This window comes from Pelodiscus sinensis, chromosome 9, assembly GCF_049634645.1.
Source record: "Pelodiscus sinensis isolate JC-2024 chromosome 9, ASM4963464v1, whole genome shotgun sequence".
Classification (NCBI taxonomy): Eukaryota; Metazoa; Chordata; order Testudines; family Trionychidae; genus Pelodiscus; species Pelodiscus sinensis.
Genome location: NC_134719.1, coordinates 16,537,392 through 16,559,055, shown reverse-complemented (window position 1 = coordinate 16,559,055; position 21,664 = coordinate 16,537,392). Strand labels below are relative to the sequence as shown.

Sequence of the window (21,664 nt, the reverse complement as noted above, 5' to 3'; positions counted from 1 at the left end):
GCAGATACTAAGCTGGATCTGAATATACAGAATCAAAGTTAAATGTACTTATTTCTACCTGTCAAGCCCCGCAGTCAAAATATAGATGTCTTCATAAAATGCTGACAGTGGTACATAAGTTCAAAATACCAGTTGTGCATACCCAAATAATGATTTAGGCACATGACCTTCCTACTAAAGAGCCTTCACTTGAAAATAGGACCAGTCATAGGATCTGTTCTGTTTTTAAAAAGCACCCCTCGTTTTGTTTGTTTCGTTTAATTGTTTGGAATAAACCCCTATATTTGTTATCTGTTGTGTAGGTTATCTGGTAGATTCCATTTAAGCCATCGCTGAGTTATATTTATGATTTTATTCTAAAAATCTTTAAGTTCTCTCTTTTCACAGTGTTTAAGGATTGCTTTGGATCAACACAATGCAGGAGGTTTGGGGTCTGGTACTAATCTTTATGTCTTCTGCTATTTTGGGATTCTTATTATTTCTGAAGCAAATTTGGCATCTGCACAAAAATATCCTTTATGCTATTTTGTGCTTGTAATAAAAGTATGTCGATTTCCTAAATTGTCGTAAGTATTCAGGGAAGAAACAGAAATTACCCAGTTGTTGACTGCTATGAATATATTCCTGCTAGTGTATCTGCACAAGCAAGTGGAGGGCAACTACACAGATCTTCTTACAGGACTGGGACCTCAGCCATTCTCTGGAATTTAACAAGTTTTATGTACTTCATAATTACTCCTCCTTGAAAGGAGGGGAAATTCTCAGTTCTGTACGTAGTTACCATGAAAGGGGCTTCTATGCTTTTAGTCTAAACCAAAATTGGCTCCTACTCCTGTATACGCGTAAGTCCACATGTCACTTGATGTGCATGTGAGCAAAGTTACATACGTGCTTAGGTGTCTGCAGGATCAGGACATGTGCTTCATTTGACTCTCTGCAAGTAGTCCCATTGATTTCTACTCAGGGTGTAAAATTAAGCTTACACCTTTGCACAGTCGGGGCTTTTGTTTGCTTCTGCTGACAAGGGATTCAGAACAGAACTCATTGTTTGGGTTGTCAATTTGTTACTGAGTTGGTATGAGCAAAATTGCAACAATGTTGTGCGTTCTCATACTGGATGGTCAGTGGGTTATTAATGGCATAATTTCAGGGATACTACCGGTTTAAATCTGGACTGTAGGTTTTTTTGTTTTTTTTTAATGGGTTGTGAAAAATGAGTTGATGGTCCGGATTCAGTTTGTAGTTGACAAAAGTCTCTATTTTAAAAAACCAGCATCATTGCTGGCATCTAAACTGCACCTTTTCTGTTCATCTAAGCAAAGTTGGCATAGAGATTGAAAAGTCCTCCGTTCCAGGTGAGGACTGAAGCTCATTTGGGGATGTTTTGAGGAGCTATCCTATGCATTGCAGTAATGAGTCCAGAAGATCTGATCCAAAGCCATGCCATTAACAGGCTCCCATTGCATTCAGTAATCTTTGGATCCAGCTCTTTGGCTAATGTAAAACAACTTATGGAATGAGCCCAGTTTTGTCTGACCCTGCCTTTTCTTTAACTTTCTTGGAACAGAACATAATTCTTTTCCATCTGAAATTTTACATACATGGTCTCTTGGAGGAGGATTTTGAGAACAAATTCCATATTAATTAGGTTTTTTTTTCAAATATATGAGCATTTGAAAAAATAATGTTGTGTTATGATAACCTTTTTTTTAAAAAAAGTCATATAGACCTTGGAGTCTTGAAAAAAACACTTTTTGTCAGTTGCTCCTTTTTGAAATCTTGTACTTAGGACTTTTTCCCCAGGATATTAGAGTTATTTGCTATGAACATGCAGACTTCTGAGAGCTCTTTTGATGTCTCTTCAGAGCTCAAAAATTGTTCAACAGGACTTGTGTAGTTTATTAACTCTGTATGGCAAGTAGCCCGCCTCAAGAAATGTAGACCCTCCACGGATCACCTTTTGTGGTTCCCATCATCTATGAGCCAGATTTTGTTCTGCTACATCAGTGTAAATTTGAAGTCACTCCACTGATATCACTGGATTACTCAAGATGTAAGAGAGAGCAGAATTTGGTATCATAATGATTTTGGTGCATGGATAGTACATATACAACAGGTGTAGCCTGAATAGATGTTCTAATCAATGTTGTGTACGTGTAATTGAAATATAACAAAATAATCTTCAAGACTAAAATTTCTCAACATGTGCCTGAGAATTCAGGTTGCTTTAACAGTACTAATTGGTGATATGTGTGTGTAAAACACACTTTTATTTCTTTTAAGGACTGCATATCTCTAAATTAAACTACTGTGTGGCATGCAACGTGTAATATGTCTTTCCTTTCCCAACTGCTTTCTATTATATGCCCAGGGTTTAGATCGCTCCAATTCCTGGGTAAACACTGGTGGTCCCAAAGCTGCCCCATGGGGATCCAACCCCAGTCCAAGTGCAGAGTCAACACAGGTGGTGTCTACATTAGAATTTTGGATTTTTGTTTTTGTTTTTATTGGCTGATCTTTTCCTAAAGAACATCTCCTTTTAAGTGTTTACTATGGTTTTGGTCGCTTGCTTTTTTCAATCTTTGAAAAGTTAATTTTTTTTCTTTTAAAATTAGCACCTGTCCCCTCCACCACTGCACTGCATGAAAACCCACAAAATGTATAAACAATGTCCCCTTCCTTCCATTTCAGTAGTAGCTAGTTTGTGAAATTTAGATGCTACAGCTCCTTTCCATTGTTGTTGTTCAATGTTAGCTTCCACGTTAGGTAAAGCACATTTTTCATGGAAACATTGATCACAGTATGATGCAGCATCATGTTTGCTTTTTGTTTTAACGTTGTGAACCATTTTACCATTTTCATAAAGCATTTATTATCCTTCATATTAAATTGATTCTTTTTATGTGAATGTTTGAATGAGAGATAATTAAACCAAAAATTAATTATTGTAAGCAGTGATTTGTAAGATACTGCTGTATCTGTTCTGTGTTGCAAAGTATGAAATTCGTAGTGGCTTAATTAAGATAGGTGTCACTTATTTAACCCTGGTTGCCTGTTGCATTACACTGCATGATTGTTTTGAACATATCTCTCAACTTTCCTTCCTTGTAAAGTCAAATTTATCTCCCTCCCACACAAATCTAGTGTGAGCTCACTTGCATTATGAAAAGTTATTACCATCAAAAGTGTTGAATCCTGAAATTGAGTTTGTGGATAAAGTTGTGTGCTAAAAGAAAAAAAATGTCATGTACATTTCTGATTCCCTGTATTAGTACATGGGTTATGGGGGAAGGGGAGGAGGGTATATTTGTCCACACATTTGGAATGGTAGATTGAGAGATATGACACTAAAACATATAGAAATGTTATTTTCCAGATATCTGCATGTTGACAGAATAGAAGTACGAAAAGGTTTCATGCTTTGCAGCATTAAATGTCTTTGTGCCTAAAAACATGCTTTTATGTAAAGAACATGTAACTCTTTTACAAATAACCAAACAAAACCACAACAATGCTTTTGTTGTTGTGTCTCTCTCTTTAAACATACAACGAAGAGGGTTTTTTGGGGGGGGAAGAAAGTGTGAAAACCTGTAAAATGTACTGTTAAACCGTATTTTATAAATGTGTATTGTCCTTGAGCTGCAGAAACCATCCCCAGGAAATTTTAATGTGCTGTCATCATTCATTCATCTCCACTCTGTAGGCTACAGATCGAAGTTGTAATCGTATGTCTTCGCACACAGAGACGTCAAGTTTCTTACAAACATTAACAGGACGGTTACCAACTAAAAAGGTAGATGTCAGTGAAGACAATTGATGTCATGGGGCAGGGAGATCGAGTCATTCTAAAATATGATTCAGTCTTTTGGACTGATTTTCAGAGGTCAATGGGAACTGCTTTTGCTGAGCACTCTCGTATGTAAAATGTCCTGACCAAGTAAATGAGGAAGAGTAAAAGAGCAGAAGAGGCTTGTCTGGTGAATGTTCCTGTTGCTTTTACGGAATTACTATAGGCTTTAAAAAATATTAATGGTGCTGTTGGATTATGTAAATAACTTATTTTTAAATCACTGTATTAGAGTATTCGCTATTTAAGACTGAGGGCCAGATTTACATGGATTTACACTCATGTAAATCTGGCCCTCAGTGTTAAATAGCTAATACTCTAATACAGTGATTTAAAAATAAGTTATTTACATAATCCATACCTCTAGTGAAGACAGGGTTTACTCTGGATTTATGCCCATTTTAAAGGAGGTAAGAATAATCTAAGTAATGATGACTTTTGAATAATAAAAACAATACCAGTGACTTCTATTAATCTGGTTTGTTCTTTCTTGGAATTGAAGCTAAATAAGGAAGGTGGTAGTGAGCTCAGTGTGGTTTTTCCCCCCTATATGTACCATTTTGCTAAAGTTATTTTGCAAAATAAATATAGACTTTTATACAAATTGCTTTATATGTCCCCTTTTTACTCTCCTTTACTTCAAGAATCTGACCACACAAAAAGGTAGATTTTTAAACTAATTTGAGCAACAAACATTTTTGGGGAAAGAAAATTGTCAGCACTTTATATTATAATGATGGGACCAAAACGACATGAAATGTTTCTCCTCTCACACATCACAGCAGCGTCCTATATTGTTAATGGGGGAGGGATCCTTCAAAGGACATTGTCACTGCTGTTGCATTAACATCTATTATTTTGCTTATCCTCATTGTCCTCCATATTTTTCATGTGTTGTGCTTCCATTTTCTCACATGGACTGTGTGGCAAGCCAATCTTGGTACTAGGACTAACTTTAGATTTGAATCTGATTAGCTTTTCCATGAAGAACTGGCCTTACAGTGGGTCGTCTGCAGCGGAAGCGTTCGGGAGGCAGCTTTACAGCAGGCGTGGTTCTTCTTCGAGCTTATGGTGAGCAAATTGGAAACCCATCGCTTATGGGCTTACTCCAGGCTTTCAGTAAAATAGACACCATCGTCAACAGCATAATGTTTTCCACAAATGACCGTTACTAGTAATATCTCTTTCCTGTAGGTGAAGAGTATGGTGCATCATTTGTATTTTGCTGACAAACTGGATGCTCCAAGGAAGAATCGTTTTCCCGAGCGTTTCATGGATGACATAACTGCTCTGGTCAGCACAATTGCCAGTGATATAGTGTCCCGGTTTCAGAAGGTAATGGCAAGCAATTAGCTGTGCCTTGGTCCATTCTGCAACTTGTTCCGTGCAGGTGTATAGATCAGGGCCTTATTTTGAAATTGTTGTGTTACTAAATATGATGGTGCTCTTTTCCTTGCATTTTCTCTTTTTGTTCTCCTATTTAGGATGCAGAAATGATTGAAAGGCTCAACACCAGCCTTGCATTTTTCCTCAATGATCTGCTGTCTATCATGGACAGAGGGTTTGTCTTTAGCCTTATTAAGGCCTGCTACAAACAGGTAAATGCACAGAAATGTTACGTAGCTAGGTACCAGGGCACACCACACTAACCTACTGGTCTTTAGGACCAGATGTGCAGCAGAAGCGCACCATTCCATTCTCACGGTGTCTTCACAACATCTAGCTTTATGTCTCATTGAGCTTGTGTTTTGGAGCTTCTATATCTCTGTGCCTGTGCACATATACTGACTACATCAGGAGTAAGTCCACCAAGTCTATGGAAATACAGGCAGTCCCCGGGTTACGTACAAGATAGGGACTGTAGGTTTGTTCTTAAGTTGAATTTGTACTTAAGTCGGAACTGGCGTCCAGATTCAGCCGCTGCTGAAACTGACCAGCGGCTGACTACAGAAAGCCGGAGGCAGAGTTGCTCTGCCCCGGGCTTCCTGGAATCAGCCGCTGATCAGTTTCAGCAGCAGCTGACTTGGGGATACCTGGGGTAGAGCAGCTGGGTGCTGCCGGGTTGGTCCCCGCAGTGCCGAGGAGCGGCGCTGCGGGACCAACCTGGCAGCGCTCCAGCTTCTCTACTCCAGGCGTCGGTGAGAAAAGCCTGGTCTGCTGGCGGGGGGGCGCACTAGCTGTGCCCCCCCCCCCCAGCAGGCCAGGGAGACGCGGAGCAAAGCCGTGGAGGACACGGGCGGCGGGACCGCTGAGACGCGCCGCGGTCCCGCCGCCCGCGTCCTCCGCGGCTTTGCTCCGCATCTCCCTGGTCTGCTGCGGGGCCCCCCCAGCAGACCAGGGAGACGCGGAGCGGCTTTTCTCGCCGCGGAGGACGCGGGCGGCGGGACCGCCGCGGCGCGTCTCGGAGGTCTGCTGGGGGGGGGTGGGCGCAGCTAGTGCGGGGTGAGTCACCCCGTTCGTATGTAGGGATCCAACATAAGTCGGATCCACGTAACCCGGGGACTGCCTGTACTCTCGGAGAGATGAGTCACTCTCAATGCTTGTTGCCACCAAAGTAAAGGAAGAAAAGGAGTAGAAAGGGGTTTGACTGCAGAATTAGGATCTGAGCAGTGATGATCTGGGCTTCAGGTTCATCTTTACTACAGATTGAAATGTTCTAGAGTAGGGGGAACAAACGATAATGGTATTTGAACTCTGTTACCTGATGTGACTAACCAGCCTGCTAAACCTCAAGATGTTTTCCATGAGGTTGTGCAACTCCCTGCTGAAATCAGTGGCGATCAGTGTCTCGTGAAGTATATGCGATTTAATTTGTAATCAGCTTCTATTAATATGCCTGTAATACAACTGTTATGTTGTTATAAGCATTATTGGCTGTCATATTTGTTAAGTGTACACTTCCCTTGTATGAAACTTCTAACTGAAGCTACAAAGAAGTGGTGTGGATGTTACTGCTATTTAATGACAGCTAAAGCATTATAAAATCCAGTAATATGAGCTTTCCTGCAGCGTAATATGGTGATACATCACAAGTTCCATGCTACATTAGTGTGCTATATTACTATGAACTGTGTGATTGTATTCTTGCCAGGTTTCTTCGAAGCTTTATTCCTTACCAAATCCAAGTATCCTTGTGTCCTTGAGGCTGGACTTTCTCCGCATTATTTGCAGCCATGAGCACTATGTCACCCTGAATTTACCTTGTAGCCTACTCACGCCACCTGCATCACCATCACCATCTGTGTCTTCAGCAACTTCACAGGTAGGCAAAACGGCAAAGGCCACATGTGGAAATTCAAGTTGAGCAACAGGTGTGTCATATCTATGATCAGGTTCTTTTTTTTGCCAATGCCGCCTTGACCATGCATTTAAAAATGTAGGCCATGCGTGTGGAATGGCTAAGAGGGACCTGAGCTACCCATATTAGGATTGCCATATTGAAAACTTAAAGTACGTCTCTGAAACCTCAAACTTTTAGCCCTAATGTGCAAGACAAACATTTTCCTTGGAAGGAACGGACAGCAAGCTTTTATTCAGACTTGTGCTTATCTTCTGTGATCATTAGCAAAAATAAGGTCCATTTATTGTCACTGTGTCTATGTCTAGACTACAGGGTTTCGGTATCCCTGAAAAATTCTGCCGCATCCAGGGAACGTGTCTGCTCTTCTGACATTTTTTGCGGAAGAATAGATGCGCTCTTTCGGAAGCCCTGTCTTCCTTGTGCCAGGAAGAAGGACTCTTCCAAAAGAGGAGGTTTTTCCGAAATTTGGCCCAGTGTAGACGGAAAATTGTGGAGCGCAATTTGCATACCTTTTTCCGATAAAAAGCGGCAGTGTAGACATAGCCTTTGTAACATCCATTCTACTGCCTTGTCCCATCCTATGCAAAAGAGTGCATGTGCAGGAAACAGTCATTACTCAGCAAAAGCACATTGTTTGATAAACTAGCACTGCTCTTGCTTGTCAGATTAGCTATTTTCTTTTCTTCTGGTCTGTATTGTGTATACTTAGCAGGAAGGGAACACAAACAAAATAATCTACTCTGAATTATTGAAGTGTTTGTAGCTGGGTCTCGGTCTGGGGGTGGGGGTGCTGTTCTCCCCCTTTTTTCTCCCTGACCCTTCCCCTGGCTTCTGTCCCACTTGCCAGCCGCTCCCGTGGTCCAAGTCCTTTAATCCCTCTTGGGGTTCGCGCTGCCTGTCCTGGGTCGGGAACTCGGGGGCCGGTCCTCCGCTCTGGCGCCTGGTCCCCGGGGTGTTCGGCCTCCTGGGCCTCCAGTCCTCCGTTCCAGGTCCGTCCCCTTTCCTCGGCCGGGTCGGGGCTCCTGCCCTAGCTCCTCCGCCTCTTGGGCTGCAACACCGTCCTGCGGGGGAGGGGTGAGAGCAGCACCAAAGCCTCCCTCCACTTCCCCCTCTCCGCTCTTCCCTTCCACCTCCCTTTTGTACTCCACGCCCGGCGTCTCCCCGCCCCCGCCCGGCGTCCTCCCTTGCTCCATGCTCCCAGGTCCTAAGGCCCGCCGGGTCACAGCCGTTTCCGGGTCCCCGCAGCTGCTCCCCAGCCCCTAGCTGCCGGTAGTGCGGGAGTGGGATCCCCCGTCACAGTGTTGAAGTTACATGTAATGTAAGTAGATATGTAGCCTAAAAAATGAGTGAAACAGTGGCTGACATGAGATTTCCTTTAATTCTGGACTGGGCTTCTACTGTATTTCATAACCTGTATTGTTCTGTGTCCTCAGCGCTCATTACACAACTTTCAATGCTTGGGTTTTTCAACAGAGTTCTGGATTCTCTACAAATGTCCAAGATCAGAAGATTGCAAATATGTTTGAATTGTCTGTGCCTTTCCGCCAGCAGCATTACTTGGCAGGGCTTGTGCTAACAGAGCTGGCTGTTATTTTAGACCCTGATGCTGAAGGGTGAGTTTTTTAATTCTTTCCCAAGAGGTCACCATGAGCTAAGTAGATGGTGAATCACAAGCAAGCTTTGGCCATGGGCAAAGTGAATTTACGTTGATAAGCTGAGGGGAGAGAGAGAGAGTAAGAAACAAGTCTTCCAGCCCAAGAATGCTCCTCTCCTACCTGCCGTTTCCCCATTCCTACTTCTGTTAACCCCTGACTCTCCAAACCAATTTACAGGCACATTCTCCTAGCTGAGAATGAGGAGTTGAGAGCATCTTTTCCTCTAATCTTTTTTATCCATGTGCAGATTTTTTCTGGCCAAATACGGGATAAATTTTATGTGCACCAAGGCACGTGTGAATGTGCACCACCAGTAGGAACAAAAAAACCAAGTTGTTGGCACTCTGCTAATCATCTGGGCAGCATTTAAATTTCTCCTGAGTGGGGGGCACAAGTACACAGCTTATAGGAACACTGGATGAGAGTCTCCAACTCTGTAGTACCTTTCAATTGGCTGTGGAGGCTGCTGTCAAGCAGCAGCAGAAAGTGGCTTTTTGGAGCAGTAGCAAGAACATAATTTTCAAGTGTAAGAAAATGTCTCCTTGAGTTGGGTTAAGTATAGTAGCACCTTTCGTCTTAGGAGTCTCAAAGCACTTTATAAATGGAAATTGAGCCTCCCAACTGCCCTACACAGTTATGTCTACACTTCCGGCTTCTTTTTTGGAAAGAAGAGATGCAAATTTTTGAGGAATAAAGGATCTTGCGAGAGAGGTTTTTTTTTTCCGACAAATGGCCCTGTCTACACAGGGCTTTTTATCAGCAAAACCTCTTCTGCAAAAAGGATCTGCAGAAGATATGCAAATGAGAGTGCAATTTGCATATCTTCTGCTGGGAAAAAAAAATGGCAGTATAGACATAGCCTGAGACTGGTAAAGAGATAGCGATACTGCAGATGGATAAAATGAAGCACAGAGTGTTTTAAAGTCATGTGCCAAGGTTACACTGACACATTTTCAGAGCTTAGAATACTGCCTAGTCTAATCAGTTAGGCAGAGAACTCACCATATGTTATCCATGGCTTCCATCATCTGAAGATCTGCTGCATGCTTCTCTCTCTGAGATGGATACGATGCCAATGTCAGTTAACGTGACATAGACCAATGAGCCATATATGTTTTTGCTCATTTCCCAGAGTTATAACAGGTGTAAGGGGTCATCCAATGAAATTAATAGGGAATAGGCTTAAAACATACATGAGGAAGGACTTCTTCACCACAAAGCATAATTAGCGTGTGGAACTCATTGCCAACAGTTGCTGTGAAGGCCAAATATATAATTGGCAGGGCTCGACAATTAGTGTAATCTGCTCGCCCGTGGCGAGTAGATTACAAGCCGGCACAGCGCGGTCTGCACATGCACAGAGTGCTGATCAGCGCGGCTAGCGAGCAGGGCTCGCCGCCGCTTGGCGAGCCCTGATAATTGGGTTCCAAAAAAATTTAGTGAGTTCCTGGAGGACAGGTCCATCAGTGGCTTTTGGCCAAGATAATCAGGGACGCCACATACTCTGGATGTTCCTAAGCCTCAAGCTGCCAGAAACTGGGACTGGATGATGGGATGGATCCCTGAGTACAGTGCCCTATTCTTTCCTCTGCCTCTGAAGCATCTGGCACTGGCCATTGTCAGAATACAGGATACTGAGCTACATGGACCATTGATCTGACCAAGTATAGCCATTCTTATGTTTGTTTGTTAGCTCCAACCTAATAGCCAGAAATCAGCTCCTCGTTCCTCTTGTTCTCTGCACTCTGTCTGTTCTTATCTAGCCTGTCCCCTGAGTGCTCTCACATGGGGAAACCTCTCCACCACCCCCCTAAGGCACACAGCTATCAGCTATCTCAGCTCTCAGCGCTAAGCTTGGAATAGTTCCAGGGGGCCTGGACGTTGACCTCTCCTTTTGGCCAGCTGCTCTGCCACGCAGATTAACTCATGGCTCAGACCAGCTTCACCTCCTTCCCTGACAGTGTGGTCATTCACACTGTGAGCACTTACGTGCCCCTGTACAACTTTGTGATGGAAGGAAAGCCATTGGCAAACAGACTTTGTGAAAATGTGAGGTCTGGAAGCCTTAATGGATAAAAAAAAAAAAAAATCAAAATCTCCATTTCCCTGTTTGAGACATATGTTCAAGTAACTGACCCATTCATTTTCAAGTGTGTGTTCCATTCGCTTTTGAAGCTTTCTGTACCCACATTCACATAGGCTGGCTTCATTCTGATGAAGCACACATCATCCTTGCATCAGATTTCATAAAAAAGGGGTCCCTGGGATTGGCCAAAGAAGCCGCAACTGGAGAGGGAAAACGGAGTGAAAACTAGATTAACCCTTCATTAGAAAATAGCTATTTGAAAGTTCAGAGGAAAATTAGTTCAAGAACAGGTCGAATCAGTGTGCAGAGTAAATCATTCTGTTCATATCTATTCTTCCCATCCCTATGCAGAATTGTAAGGGCCATATCCTCATATTATGTAAATTGGCATAGCTCACTTGACATCAGTGGAAGACACTAAGTTACACCAGCAGTGGATATGACTTGAAAGGCATTTTCTGATTCAACTGATTCAAACAACTTATTGGCTAAGACTACACTAGTAATTTAAAAGTTATCTATTTCAGCCACGGTACAGCCCCGCTGGGACAATTTAGAATTATTCCCAGATATGTTGCCCTGAAGTGGGAAAGTATTAAAGAATGATCGGTTTTCTATAGGAAATTCATGGTTTCATCTCTGAAGTTAGTAAATGGCATAAGGTTATTGAAACTTAGACTTGTTTAACATAAGTGTGTTCCATTACCCAGACTGTTTTGTACAACCTGTTCGTGTTCAGTTGCGCTATACATGTTTTCTATGGAATAATTTCATGATTCGTGTACAGAAAAGACTTAGGGTACGTCTAGACTACCACGTTTTGTCGACGGAAGTTTTGTCGACAGATACTGTCGACAAAACTTCCGTCGACAAAGAGCGTCCAGAAACATTGAGTTCTGTCGACAAAGCAAGCTGCTTTGTCGACAGAACTCCGTAGTCTGGACGCAACGTTACAGGCAATAACACCTTCTGTCGACAGAGTTCTGTCGACAGAAGGTGTTATGCCTCGTAAAATGAGGTATACCAGCGTCGACAAAACTGCTGAGTTCTGTCGACGTTATGTCGACAGAACTCAGCGGTAGTGTAGACGCTGGTATAGTTTTGTCGACAAAAGTCCACTTTTGTCGACAAAACTAGGTAGTCTAGACACACCCTTAGTAATACCTTTTTAAAAAGTATTACTATTCTTATTGTTTGCCATATATTGTGTTAAAGTCAAAGGCCACAGCCAGGTGGGGTCTTGTGCTAGGTGCTGAACAAACATGCAATCAGTGCCTTGCTCCAAAGAGTTTACAACCTAAAAGAAAAGGCAGAACAGGTAGATGAGTTTGAGATAGGTGGATGAGGTAGTGTGCTGCGGTGGCAGTTAAAAGAGAGAGGGTAACAAAAATTAAGTCCAAACAAATCAAGTCCTGGGTCATTCGTCTTATGTCGCTCGTTGCCTAAGGACCATATTCTGATCCCTTTAATCAAGTTGGGTAGCACCTGCCTCCTCAAAAGATCCTATTGACTCAGTGGAACTGTTGAACACAGAGAAGGGAATCAGAAATCTGGCCCTCTGTGTTTGAGACAGCCTCCTTTTAAACAAAGACCAAAGTATGCCCTTCATGCCAGCAATGAAAAGACATGCTGACGGGGAGATAAAGCTGAACTGAAATTTCTCTTGAACTGTGTTACATCATCTAGATAATTCTATAATCTCCAAGTGACAGTTTACTTTCTTTAGCTTTTATTTACTAGACATAAAAGCAGTTGCTTTACAATTATAACAAGGAGCTTTTTTCTAGTCATGATTTCTAATTTCCTGACACTTTAAATGTTTCCTCCCTAGTTATGTTATCTCCCAGTGACACATACAACAAGTTGGAAGACCCAGTTGCAAGGCAGTTGTATTAACTGGTTAAACCTCAGCTAACATGGGCAGCATCCCTAAGTATGTTTCTAGAACCAGCTCAAAAATGTGGACTGTCCACTAGCCCTTTTGTAACCAGGTTCACTGACCCAATCGCTGTAGAGTAGGTGCTGTCTGAAATACACAGGTCACTTTAATACCTCAGAGTCAAATCCTGGGGCTTGTGTAATGCAAAAGAAACTCTTTGCTGCTTCATGGATTGGGTCAAAAGACCTTGAGGCTTGTTGCTTATAGAGAACAGAGAGGTTCTGCATCTGCTCTGCAGGCAGTTATTGTAGAGCTTCCCAAGGGTTTTTTCCCCCTATTTCTTTCCTTTTCACTGAGGCCACAAAGATTGCCAAAGGCCCAGGACTGCAGCAGTGTGTTGAAGGACTAGAGCTAGGTTCTCCTGAGGTTCAGAATAAAAGTTGCTTACATATTAGAAAAGGAATGTGTTGAAGGTGACATGCAAAAGGGGAGACCATCTGAACTGTCTCCTCTTTGCATCTTCACAGTGAATAAAGAAGGCTGGAAAGGGTGGGTTTTTTTCTTTGCTCTTGTTTTTCCTGTTTAATTAGAAATATTAGGAATACATACCATTATCTTCCTGTTCTTCTTTGAGTGATGGTCCCTGTGTTTATTCCGCACACAGGCTGTGTGTGTGCGCCATGCGTCTCAAGTCTGGTAATTCCAACAAGCAGTGTCCATGGGCTTGTTCTTGTGTAGTCAATCCCTTTGTGCGCCAGACCGAGGATAGTTAAGGCAGTGCGGGCTGATGCTTCTCCAGTGTCTTCTTACCATTGCATGGCCGGAAAAGGAATCCTTGTGTCTGCATATTTCTCCAGCTTTTTATCCTTATACTCTGTAAATAAATGTGTAAATAATTTATAGCTGCATCGCTATCCAAGCTACACGCTTTCCAGGGACCCAAAATAGCTTAGCAGATAACCTGAGCAAGCATTTCTCTGCAGCTCTCATGTAGCCTATATATGCAGGTCTGTCGTGAGCAGGATATTCACTTAGGGGGGAACACCTCAGTGGGATCCCTTCATTTTTCAAATTAACAGGAAACTTCCTTTGTACTTCTCCAGAGGAACTATGGGTCACAGTTCCCAGGGCAATGCTCTTCTGTGGACATGCAAACTCAGACATGCCTTCTGTGCTATTCACCTCTTACCACAGGTCTTGAGAGAGATCCAGAAAGACAGAGCCAGAGTCGTCATTGTAGCACCCTACTGACCCAGACAGTTTTGATTGACGGAGCTCCTGAGGATGTCATTATGTTCACGTTAGGATTAATCCTTCATCAAGAAGGGGGCAGACTCAGAGATCCCAATCCAGAACTACTCCACAAATGGCCTGGTGTTTGGATGGGCATCAGAACTAGGATGCTCTTGCTCAGAAAAGAGTGAACCAGAGCCTGCTGCCTAGCTAAATGGAGATACTTTTCTGAGTTCATCATTAGCAGCTGTCCCTGAATTCTGGAAATATCCCAGTGTTCTAGATTACAGTGCGTTTTTAAGACATTCCGGTGTTTCCATTTGCTTACCATGGGTCCATCTAGCCAGTAGTCTGTGCCTAACTTCCTCCAGTAGAGGGACATTCCACCTGTATTCATCCTGTTCCAGTGAGATTTATGAAAGGCCTAATTCAGACCTTTTCACCAATTTTCAAACCTACCCCTCAGTGAGATCTCAATTTCTACTATCAACACTGCATGGACTGCCATTTGAATCCTCAGAAACAAACTCAAATCTGTCCATGAAGGTTACATTCTGAGTGACTATTACCTCGGTAAGAAGGGTGAGCGAGATGGGAGCCCTCATGGCTGACCAATCATATGGTGTTTTTCACAAGGAAAAGGTCTCTTTTTAATGACATCCTAAAGTTCTTCTTAAGGTTCTTTTTTGAGTTCTGTGTCACTCATTTGTTCTCTTCCCAAACCCCCTCTTCTCTGAGGAGAGAGAACTGCATTCCCTTGACCTCTCTACCTGCAGAGAACCAAATCTATCTGAAAGTCTCCAAAGTTATTTCATGCTATAGTGGAATGGTTGCAAGGACAAACCTATATCCTCTCAGAGAATCTTAACATAGATTTTGGATGCATCATTTTCTGCCACCAATTAGAATCAGGAATGGAAGGACCTTGGAAGTTCATCTAGCCCAGTCCCCGTACCAATGGAAGAGTAAGTATTGTCTAGACCAGTGAAAGGCAACCTAAGCTAGTGAGTGGGCCACATAAATAGCCCTCCTTCCTCTCAGTGGGCTGCAGAGTTGTCGTTACCAAGATGATCTCCCAAGATAAGATATTTTGCTAACTGCACTTGAATATTTAGACTATGTTGGGTGTATCAGCTGAACCATAGCAGCACTTTGACTGGATGCAGAGGGAATGCACAGCTCTCACAATATTGTGTGCAGTCAGTACCCACCTCCCTTTTTGTGCATGTGCTTTATGTGCATGTTACTTTAGAAATACTGGTAGGAAAAAACCTACATAGATGAAAACCAGCAGAATCTGGGAACCCTGTTCCTGGGCAACAATAAACAAAATATCTCGTGAGCCATACGTAGAACCTGAATGTGCTTCTGTGGCCTTCGGGCCGCAGGTTGTCCACCACTGATCTAGACCATCCCCGACAGGTGTTTGACTAACCTGATCTTAAAAATCTCCAGTGTTGGAGATTCCACAACCTCCCTCGGCTATTTCTTTTAGTGCTTAACCATCCTGACAGGAAGTTTTTCCTAATGTTCAGCCTAAACCTCGCTGGCTGCAATTTAAACCCGTTGCTTCTTGTCCTATCGTCAGAGATTAAGAAGAATTTTTTTTCCATCCTTCTTGTAAAACAACCTTTTATATACTTGAAAACTGTTGTGTCTCCTCTGTCTTTTCTTTTCTATATTAAACAAACCCAATTCTTTCTATCTTCCCTCATAGGTCATATTTTCTAGACCTTTAATAATTTCTGTTAATCTTCTCTAGATTCTTTCCAATTTGTCCTCATATTTCCTGAAATGTGGCACCCATGAACACAAAACTCCATTTGAGGCCTAAGCAGCGCAGAGGAAAGTGGAAGAATTACTTCTCATGTCTGACTTACAACACTCCTGCTAATACATCCCAGAATGATGTTCGATTATTTTTGCAACAGTGTCACACTGTTGACTCATAGTTAGCTTGTGGTCCAGCGTGGTCCCTAGATCCTGTTCTACAGTATTCTTTTCTAGGCAGTCATTTCCCATTTTATATGTATGCAACTGATTGCTCCTTCCTGATTGTACTTTGCATTTGTCCTTATTGAATTTCATCCTATCTACTTCAAACCATACATCCTTCTATCTGTTGAGGAAAGGGCACAGTCCACTAGAACCCAACCTGCCTCTACAGCATTGCTCTAGGAAGAACTGTTACTGGCCTTATGCAGAGTAGCTATCTGGAATTCTGTGTATTCATTCACAAAATATTATGTGCTGCTGTTCAAGCCTATGCTATGGATGCAGCTGTGGGAACTCCAGTACTTCAGATGTCTTTCTTGCCAGCTTCCTCTTACTGCCCCCTGCATGCAGTCTGAAGATGGTTTGTCAGTCACCCATGCATGGAATATTTATAGGGGCCAGCACTGAAAGAAGAAATGGAAGTTACTTTATGTGTAACTGAAAGCTCTGTGAGATCTGGTCCTTATCTGTATTCCACTACCCACCCTCCATCCCCTCTGCTTCAGATCTTTCTGAGTTCACTGTAAGAAGAGGAACTGGAGAGGCATTGGCCTGCACTGCTTCTTATGCCCTTGTTCTGGAGAACATGGAGAACTACTGCAGATGTGTTGACCACCAGACACTGCTTGTTAGAATTTCAGGGCTTTGGGGCCTGGTACCCATGTTCACGTCACATGCAGAATACAGATATGGACCACACATCTCAAAGACTTTCCAGTTTCAAGTAAGAAAGCTCCTTTTTTTGCTGAATGGCTCCTTGAAAGACCAGAGAATTGGAGAAAAGTTTGCTCAGCTTTCAGCTGAAGGGGCAAGCATATTCAAATCTCATATAAAGAACATTTTATCCTAAGGTGCTTGTCATGAGTTTCAGTTAAATCAATATTAACAAAAAACAAAGTTTTAAAGAGTCTTAACTAAAAATCCTGTTCCTTCTCAGGGTTCGTTCTTTGTGTTATGTGATGTTGTGATCCTATTAATTCTCTGGTTATAAATTTGTGATGCTTTACAAACAAACGTAGCACAAATAGATTTCTTCAGTAGAAGGCTTCTGGGGCTCTTGCATTGTCTCAGTAAGAAGGAGTTTTTCTCATTTACATTCTTTATGCTACAGTTAATATCTCTACTCAGCTGCCAGTGAATTCATAAAAGCCAGTCTCCAAAATGAGTTTGAGATTGAGAAATACTGCATAATGATACATGTATATGCATGCCAAGTTAAAAATAAAAACCGGGATTTTTTTAAGAGGTACTTAGTTACAAAGTATTGTTTGCTTTCGAGATATTAACCAATCCCTATGACTCAACTGTCTTTTAACAGTTTGTTTGGATTGCATAAGAAGGTCATCAATATGGTACACAATTTACTGTCCAGTCATGACTCCGATCCACGGTACTCTGACCCCCAGGTAAAGGCCCGGGTGGCTATGCTGTATCTACCTCTGATTGGTGTGATCATGGAAACCGTGCCTCAGCTATATGATTTTACAGGTATTTTGTGCACCACGCTTTTGCATGCATATTGAATTACTTCCAGCTTTTGAGCACATTAAGAGAGATTAAGAGCACATTAAGTTGGAGAGAGCAACCAAGCGTTGTGGGGTTGTTGTTGTTTTCCAAGTACATTTTCTTTTGTATTTATTATTTGTATTACCATAGTAACGAAGAGCCCTTGTCAAGAACCAGGACCCATTGTACTGTGTTTAAAACTAGAAACAACAGATGGATACAGACAGGAGTCTAGGGAAACAAGGAGACAGTATTGATCAGCATGATAGCTAGGGGCTCAGTACACTACAGACTGCAAAATGGATGCTCAAAATTTCCTTGCTTAAAAGCTGCATTTTTCCACTTGTTTACACAAAATTGTTCCCGAGTCTCCTTTTGTCCATGTGAATGCAGGATTTTACCACTGCAGATTTTGCAGGCATAATTTATTTATCTAGACTAATAAAACAAGCGGTGTCTGTCTCGATACACTAGTCTTTTGTGATGTGTACTTATTAATACATCCAATTAAAGAGACAGCAACCCCATACATGTAACAGTAGTACCAACAGACAGCACCAAAAGCCCAAATTCCTCTGTTCCTTTAGATATCACCGGATGTTTTCTTCGTCAGCAACTTTCCTACAGTGTGTTCCAAAGGGCAAAGAGTTTGGGCTAGTTTAGATCAGGATGGGAAAGCTGGATTTGAAATAGTCTGGCATATAGGTAGGCCCTACCATGGTCAATTTTGGTCAATTTCACAATTGCACAATTTTAAAAATTGTAAATTTCACCATTTCAGATACTTAAATCTGAAATTTCATGTTATAGCTAGGGGAGCCCCAACCAATAGGGAATTATTGGGGGGGGAGGGGTGTCAGAAGGCTATTGTAAGGGGGTCATGGTATAGAGATGTAATAGTGTAGTCGATTAAACGATTAACCAAAAGCAAAAGCCCCCCCCCCCCCCACGCCAGTACATTTTTTAGCAGGTTGGCCAGGAGCTTGGCTCAGTCTTGGCTTGTGCTGGGTCCAGGAGCTGAGACCCACCCTCGACAGGGGCTGCTGCCACCCCATGCTGCTGCCTCTTTATCAGAGGCAGCAGCACAGGGCAGCAGCAGCCAATCCACAAATAGTTTTTAAACTGTCTCCCCTCACAGACCAGCTCCTGCCTGTCACCCAGGTACTGATGATCTAATACGGAGGCCCTAGCACACTTTCTGCTGGCTCCGCCCCTGGGGATAATAGAATAGTCAACTAACCGATAAGAATTCATGAGGTTACTCGACTATTCAGTTAACTGATATTTAAAATCCCTATCATGGTATTGCCAGCCTTACTTCTGTGCTGTTGCTGATGGCTGAGCTGCCTTCAGACCAGGATGTTTTTACCCCCCTGCCCTGGTAGCCCAAGGCCCCTTTAGCTCCCAAGTGCCAAAGCGCTGGGTCTGGAGCTGGGGAGAGGCAAGGCTGGCGGTGCCCTGGCCAATGGCTTCTACTATACGCTGAGCACCAGCTGCTGGGCCTAGCAGGGCTATTGCGGGATGGGATTTCCTCTTCCTTTGTAGAGGCCACTCCTGGGAGCAGGTCAGACCCACCTCCAGGAACCTCCCCTGGCTGTAGGAAGGTTTGCACATGCTGGTTGGGAGCCCAGCTCTGAAGGCAGCATCACTGCCAGCAGCAATGCATAAATAAGGGTAGTATGGTCTGGTATTATCATCTTCACTTCTGCACTGCTGCTAGCTGCAGCACTGCCTTCAGAGCTGGGTGTCTAGCCAGCATCCCCCATTCCCCAATCACCCAGCTCTGCTGGCAGCATACAACAATGGTGGCAAAGGCACCCCCCCTACAATAGCTTTGTGACACTCCCCCACACCCCTTTTTTGATTGGGATCCTCTGTTTGAGAAATGGTGGCCTCCCCTGTGAAATCTGTATAGTACAGGGTAAAAATACACAGAAGACTGGATTTCCTAGAGATTGGGAGACCAGATTTCATGGTCCGTGATGCATTTTGCATGGCTGTGAATTTGGTCATGCCCTACATGTAGCATGCTTCGAGTATTTTGGCTCTAAGTTAAATGAGATGGTGATGGCTTTGTTGGAAATTTTCAGAAGTGTCAAAGTATTTTCAGAGTCTGTGTCCCCCTTTTCCAAGTGACTTGGGTACTTAGGGAGCCTAAGCCCTATTGACTCTTAATGAAACTTGGCCTCCTTAGACCCTACGTCCCTTTCAAAAATGGGACTTAAGCTCCAGAATTCCTTAGACATTTTTGAACAATTTCCCTTATGTTTGATTTACACAACGGCAAATATAAATATATAGAGAGAGAGAGAATCCCCATTTGCTTGCAATACCGGGCTATTGCAATTTTTTCCAGTGACCATTAGCAGACGGTTAAATAAAACCAGTGGAGAGGAGCTGGGCAGAATGGACCTTTGTCCCCCATTTAACCGAAGTCCGCGTGTTTCTCGGCAGAGACTCACAATCAGCGAGGAAGGCCGAGCTGTGTCACCATCGATGATTATGAAAGTGAGGGTGGAAGCATGATCAGTCAGACGGTTGCGATGGCCATTGCAGGGACATCTGTCCCCCAGCTCACCCGGCCCAGCAGTTTCCTCCTCTCATCAACGGTACAGAAATGTTTCCCCTCAGAGCATGTGTAAACAGGCAACTATTGCTGTGTTTATGCCTGTGAGTGATGATCACAAAGCAGCAGTGTAGGAGGGAGGGCAGGAATGGTGGGAGGTTTGAATGGTTCTGATAATGGTTGCACTGGGTTATTCCTGTCCTTCTGGGAAGGGGAAGGGACTTAGAAAGAACAATCCGTTTTGCCAGCCTTCTCTTCCTTCTCCCTAAAGCTGATAATTCCATATCACTGCTGTTGTTATACAGTGGGATGGGAACATTGTTAAAAGTGGGGGTGCTGAGCCCCATTACCCCACCACCCCCAGCTAAGCCCCGGCACATAAGGCTGACAGCCAGGACCCCGGGCATGGGGCTAGCAGGAGAATCCTCTGGCGTATGGGTCTCAAACCAGGCTGCCAGCATGCAAAGCTGGCAACAGAGCCCCTGGCGCACAGAGCTGGAGCTGGGAATCCAGTGTGCAGGGCTGGCAGCAGAGCCCTGGCACATGGGGCTGGCAGCTGGGAGCCCAGGTGCTAGGCCGGAAGCCCTGGGGTGTTGTAGCACCCCTCATACACCTAGTTCCCCCCTCATGCTGTTACCGTCATTCTGGGTGAAATTCACTCCTTTGCAAAGACTCTCCGCACAAGGCCTCTGCACTACTTAAATCTTATTTAATCAAGTCATAAATGGAGCTTGAGTGGTGCGTGATCCCTGAGCTGGCGCTGTGCGGAGGGATGGATTTCACCTTCTTTGTGCCAATAGATGCCAGCCAGTAGTAGGGCCCCATTGTGTTTGGGGCTGTATATATACAAAGAGAAGCTTGCCTGTGCCCAGGGGCGGCCCTAGACTAGCTGCCAGCAACTGGCGCCCTAAGCGAACCATGCAATCGGCGCCCCCACCTCCAACCCCCTCAATGATATTGCGCCACCATTTGGCATCCCATTTAACTTGGCGCCCTAGGCGACCGCCTAGTTCGCCTGTATGGACAGGCTGCCCCGCCTGTGCCATGACGAATTTCCAGTCTCAAGACCAAGACACAATGTTCTGGATGACTAGGACAGCGGAGGGGATGATGATCTGGAGATGAAGGGAACATCAGATTATGCTGGGTCATCATCTGCAGGATTCAAAGTTTCTTTCCCCACCCCACCTCCCCAGTATAATTCCACTAACGCATGGAGGTGCCTTGCCAGGCCGTTTGCCCACTGGAAGTTTATTGAAAGCATCATGGTGGAGGTGGGTCTTGAGAAGGGGCTTACAGGAGGACACACTCATCTCACGAATGTAATGTAAAATGCTTTGCTAGAGCTGAATTCCTGTCTTTTGTGCCATGCGGGCTCTGTCTGTCTGTGGCATCAGTCAAGGGAAATGTGGTAATTCAGCCAGTGCTAGCTCATGTTGCTCATGTATGCACACCTGCTGGCCACTGTCCTAATCTGAAGCGGATGATGAGTTCGCCCAGAGTAGTTACCTGATGCAGGTATTTCCAGTGGACTATAAAAGTATTTGGGGCACTAATAGGTGTGTTTGATAAAGTGGTTTGCAGTACACGTTTCAT

The 21,664-nt window shown here is 43.6% G+C and overlaps 1 protein-coding gene and 1 long non-coding RNA gene across 12 annotated transcripts in view; one reads left to right on the top strand and one right to left on the bottom strand.

The window, feature by feature from the left end:
- The window catches only part of DOCK7 (dedicator of cytokinesis 7), a 164,663-nt gene that overhangs the window by 104,444 nt on the left and 38,555 nt on the right, over nt 1–21,664 (top strand). For 8 of the 11 annotated variants that reach the window (XM_075936139.1, XM_075936135.1, XM_075936137.1 and 5 more), the window contains exons 23-31: nt 2,372–2,464; nt 3,704–3,793; nt 4,823–4,918; nt 5,042–5,182; nt 5,332–5,445; nt 6,939–7,109; nt 8,622–8,761; nt 17,315–17,484; nt 19,957–20,111. In XM_075936139.1, the coding sequence (XP_075792254.1) occupies nt 2,372–2,464; nt 3,704–3,793; nt 4,823–4,918; nt 5,042–5,182; nt 5,332–5,445; nt 6,939–7,109; nt 8,622–8,761; nt 17,315–17,484; nt 19,957–20,111 (1,170 nt within the window). The remainder of the gene's footprint in view (nt 1–2,371; nt 2,465–3,703; nt 3,794–4,822; nt 4,919–5,041; nt 5,183–5,331; nt 5,446–6,938; nt 7,110–8,621; nt 8,762–17,314; nt 17,485–19,956; nt 20,112–21,664) is intronic. The other 3 variants (XM_075936140.1, XM_006126764.4, XM_006126765.4) reach the window with 1 other exon arrangement.
- Nucleotides 9,797–13,503, bottom strand: LOC142830556 (uncharacterized). The gene is made up of 3 exons (XR_012905896.1): nt 13,378–13,503; nt 10,940–11,089; nt 9,797–9,858 (listed from the first exon to the last, which is right to left on the bottom strand). It is a non-coding gene; the product is annotated as an uncharacterized LOC142830556 (long non-coding RNA).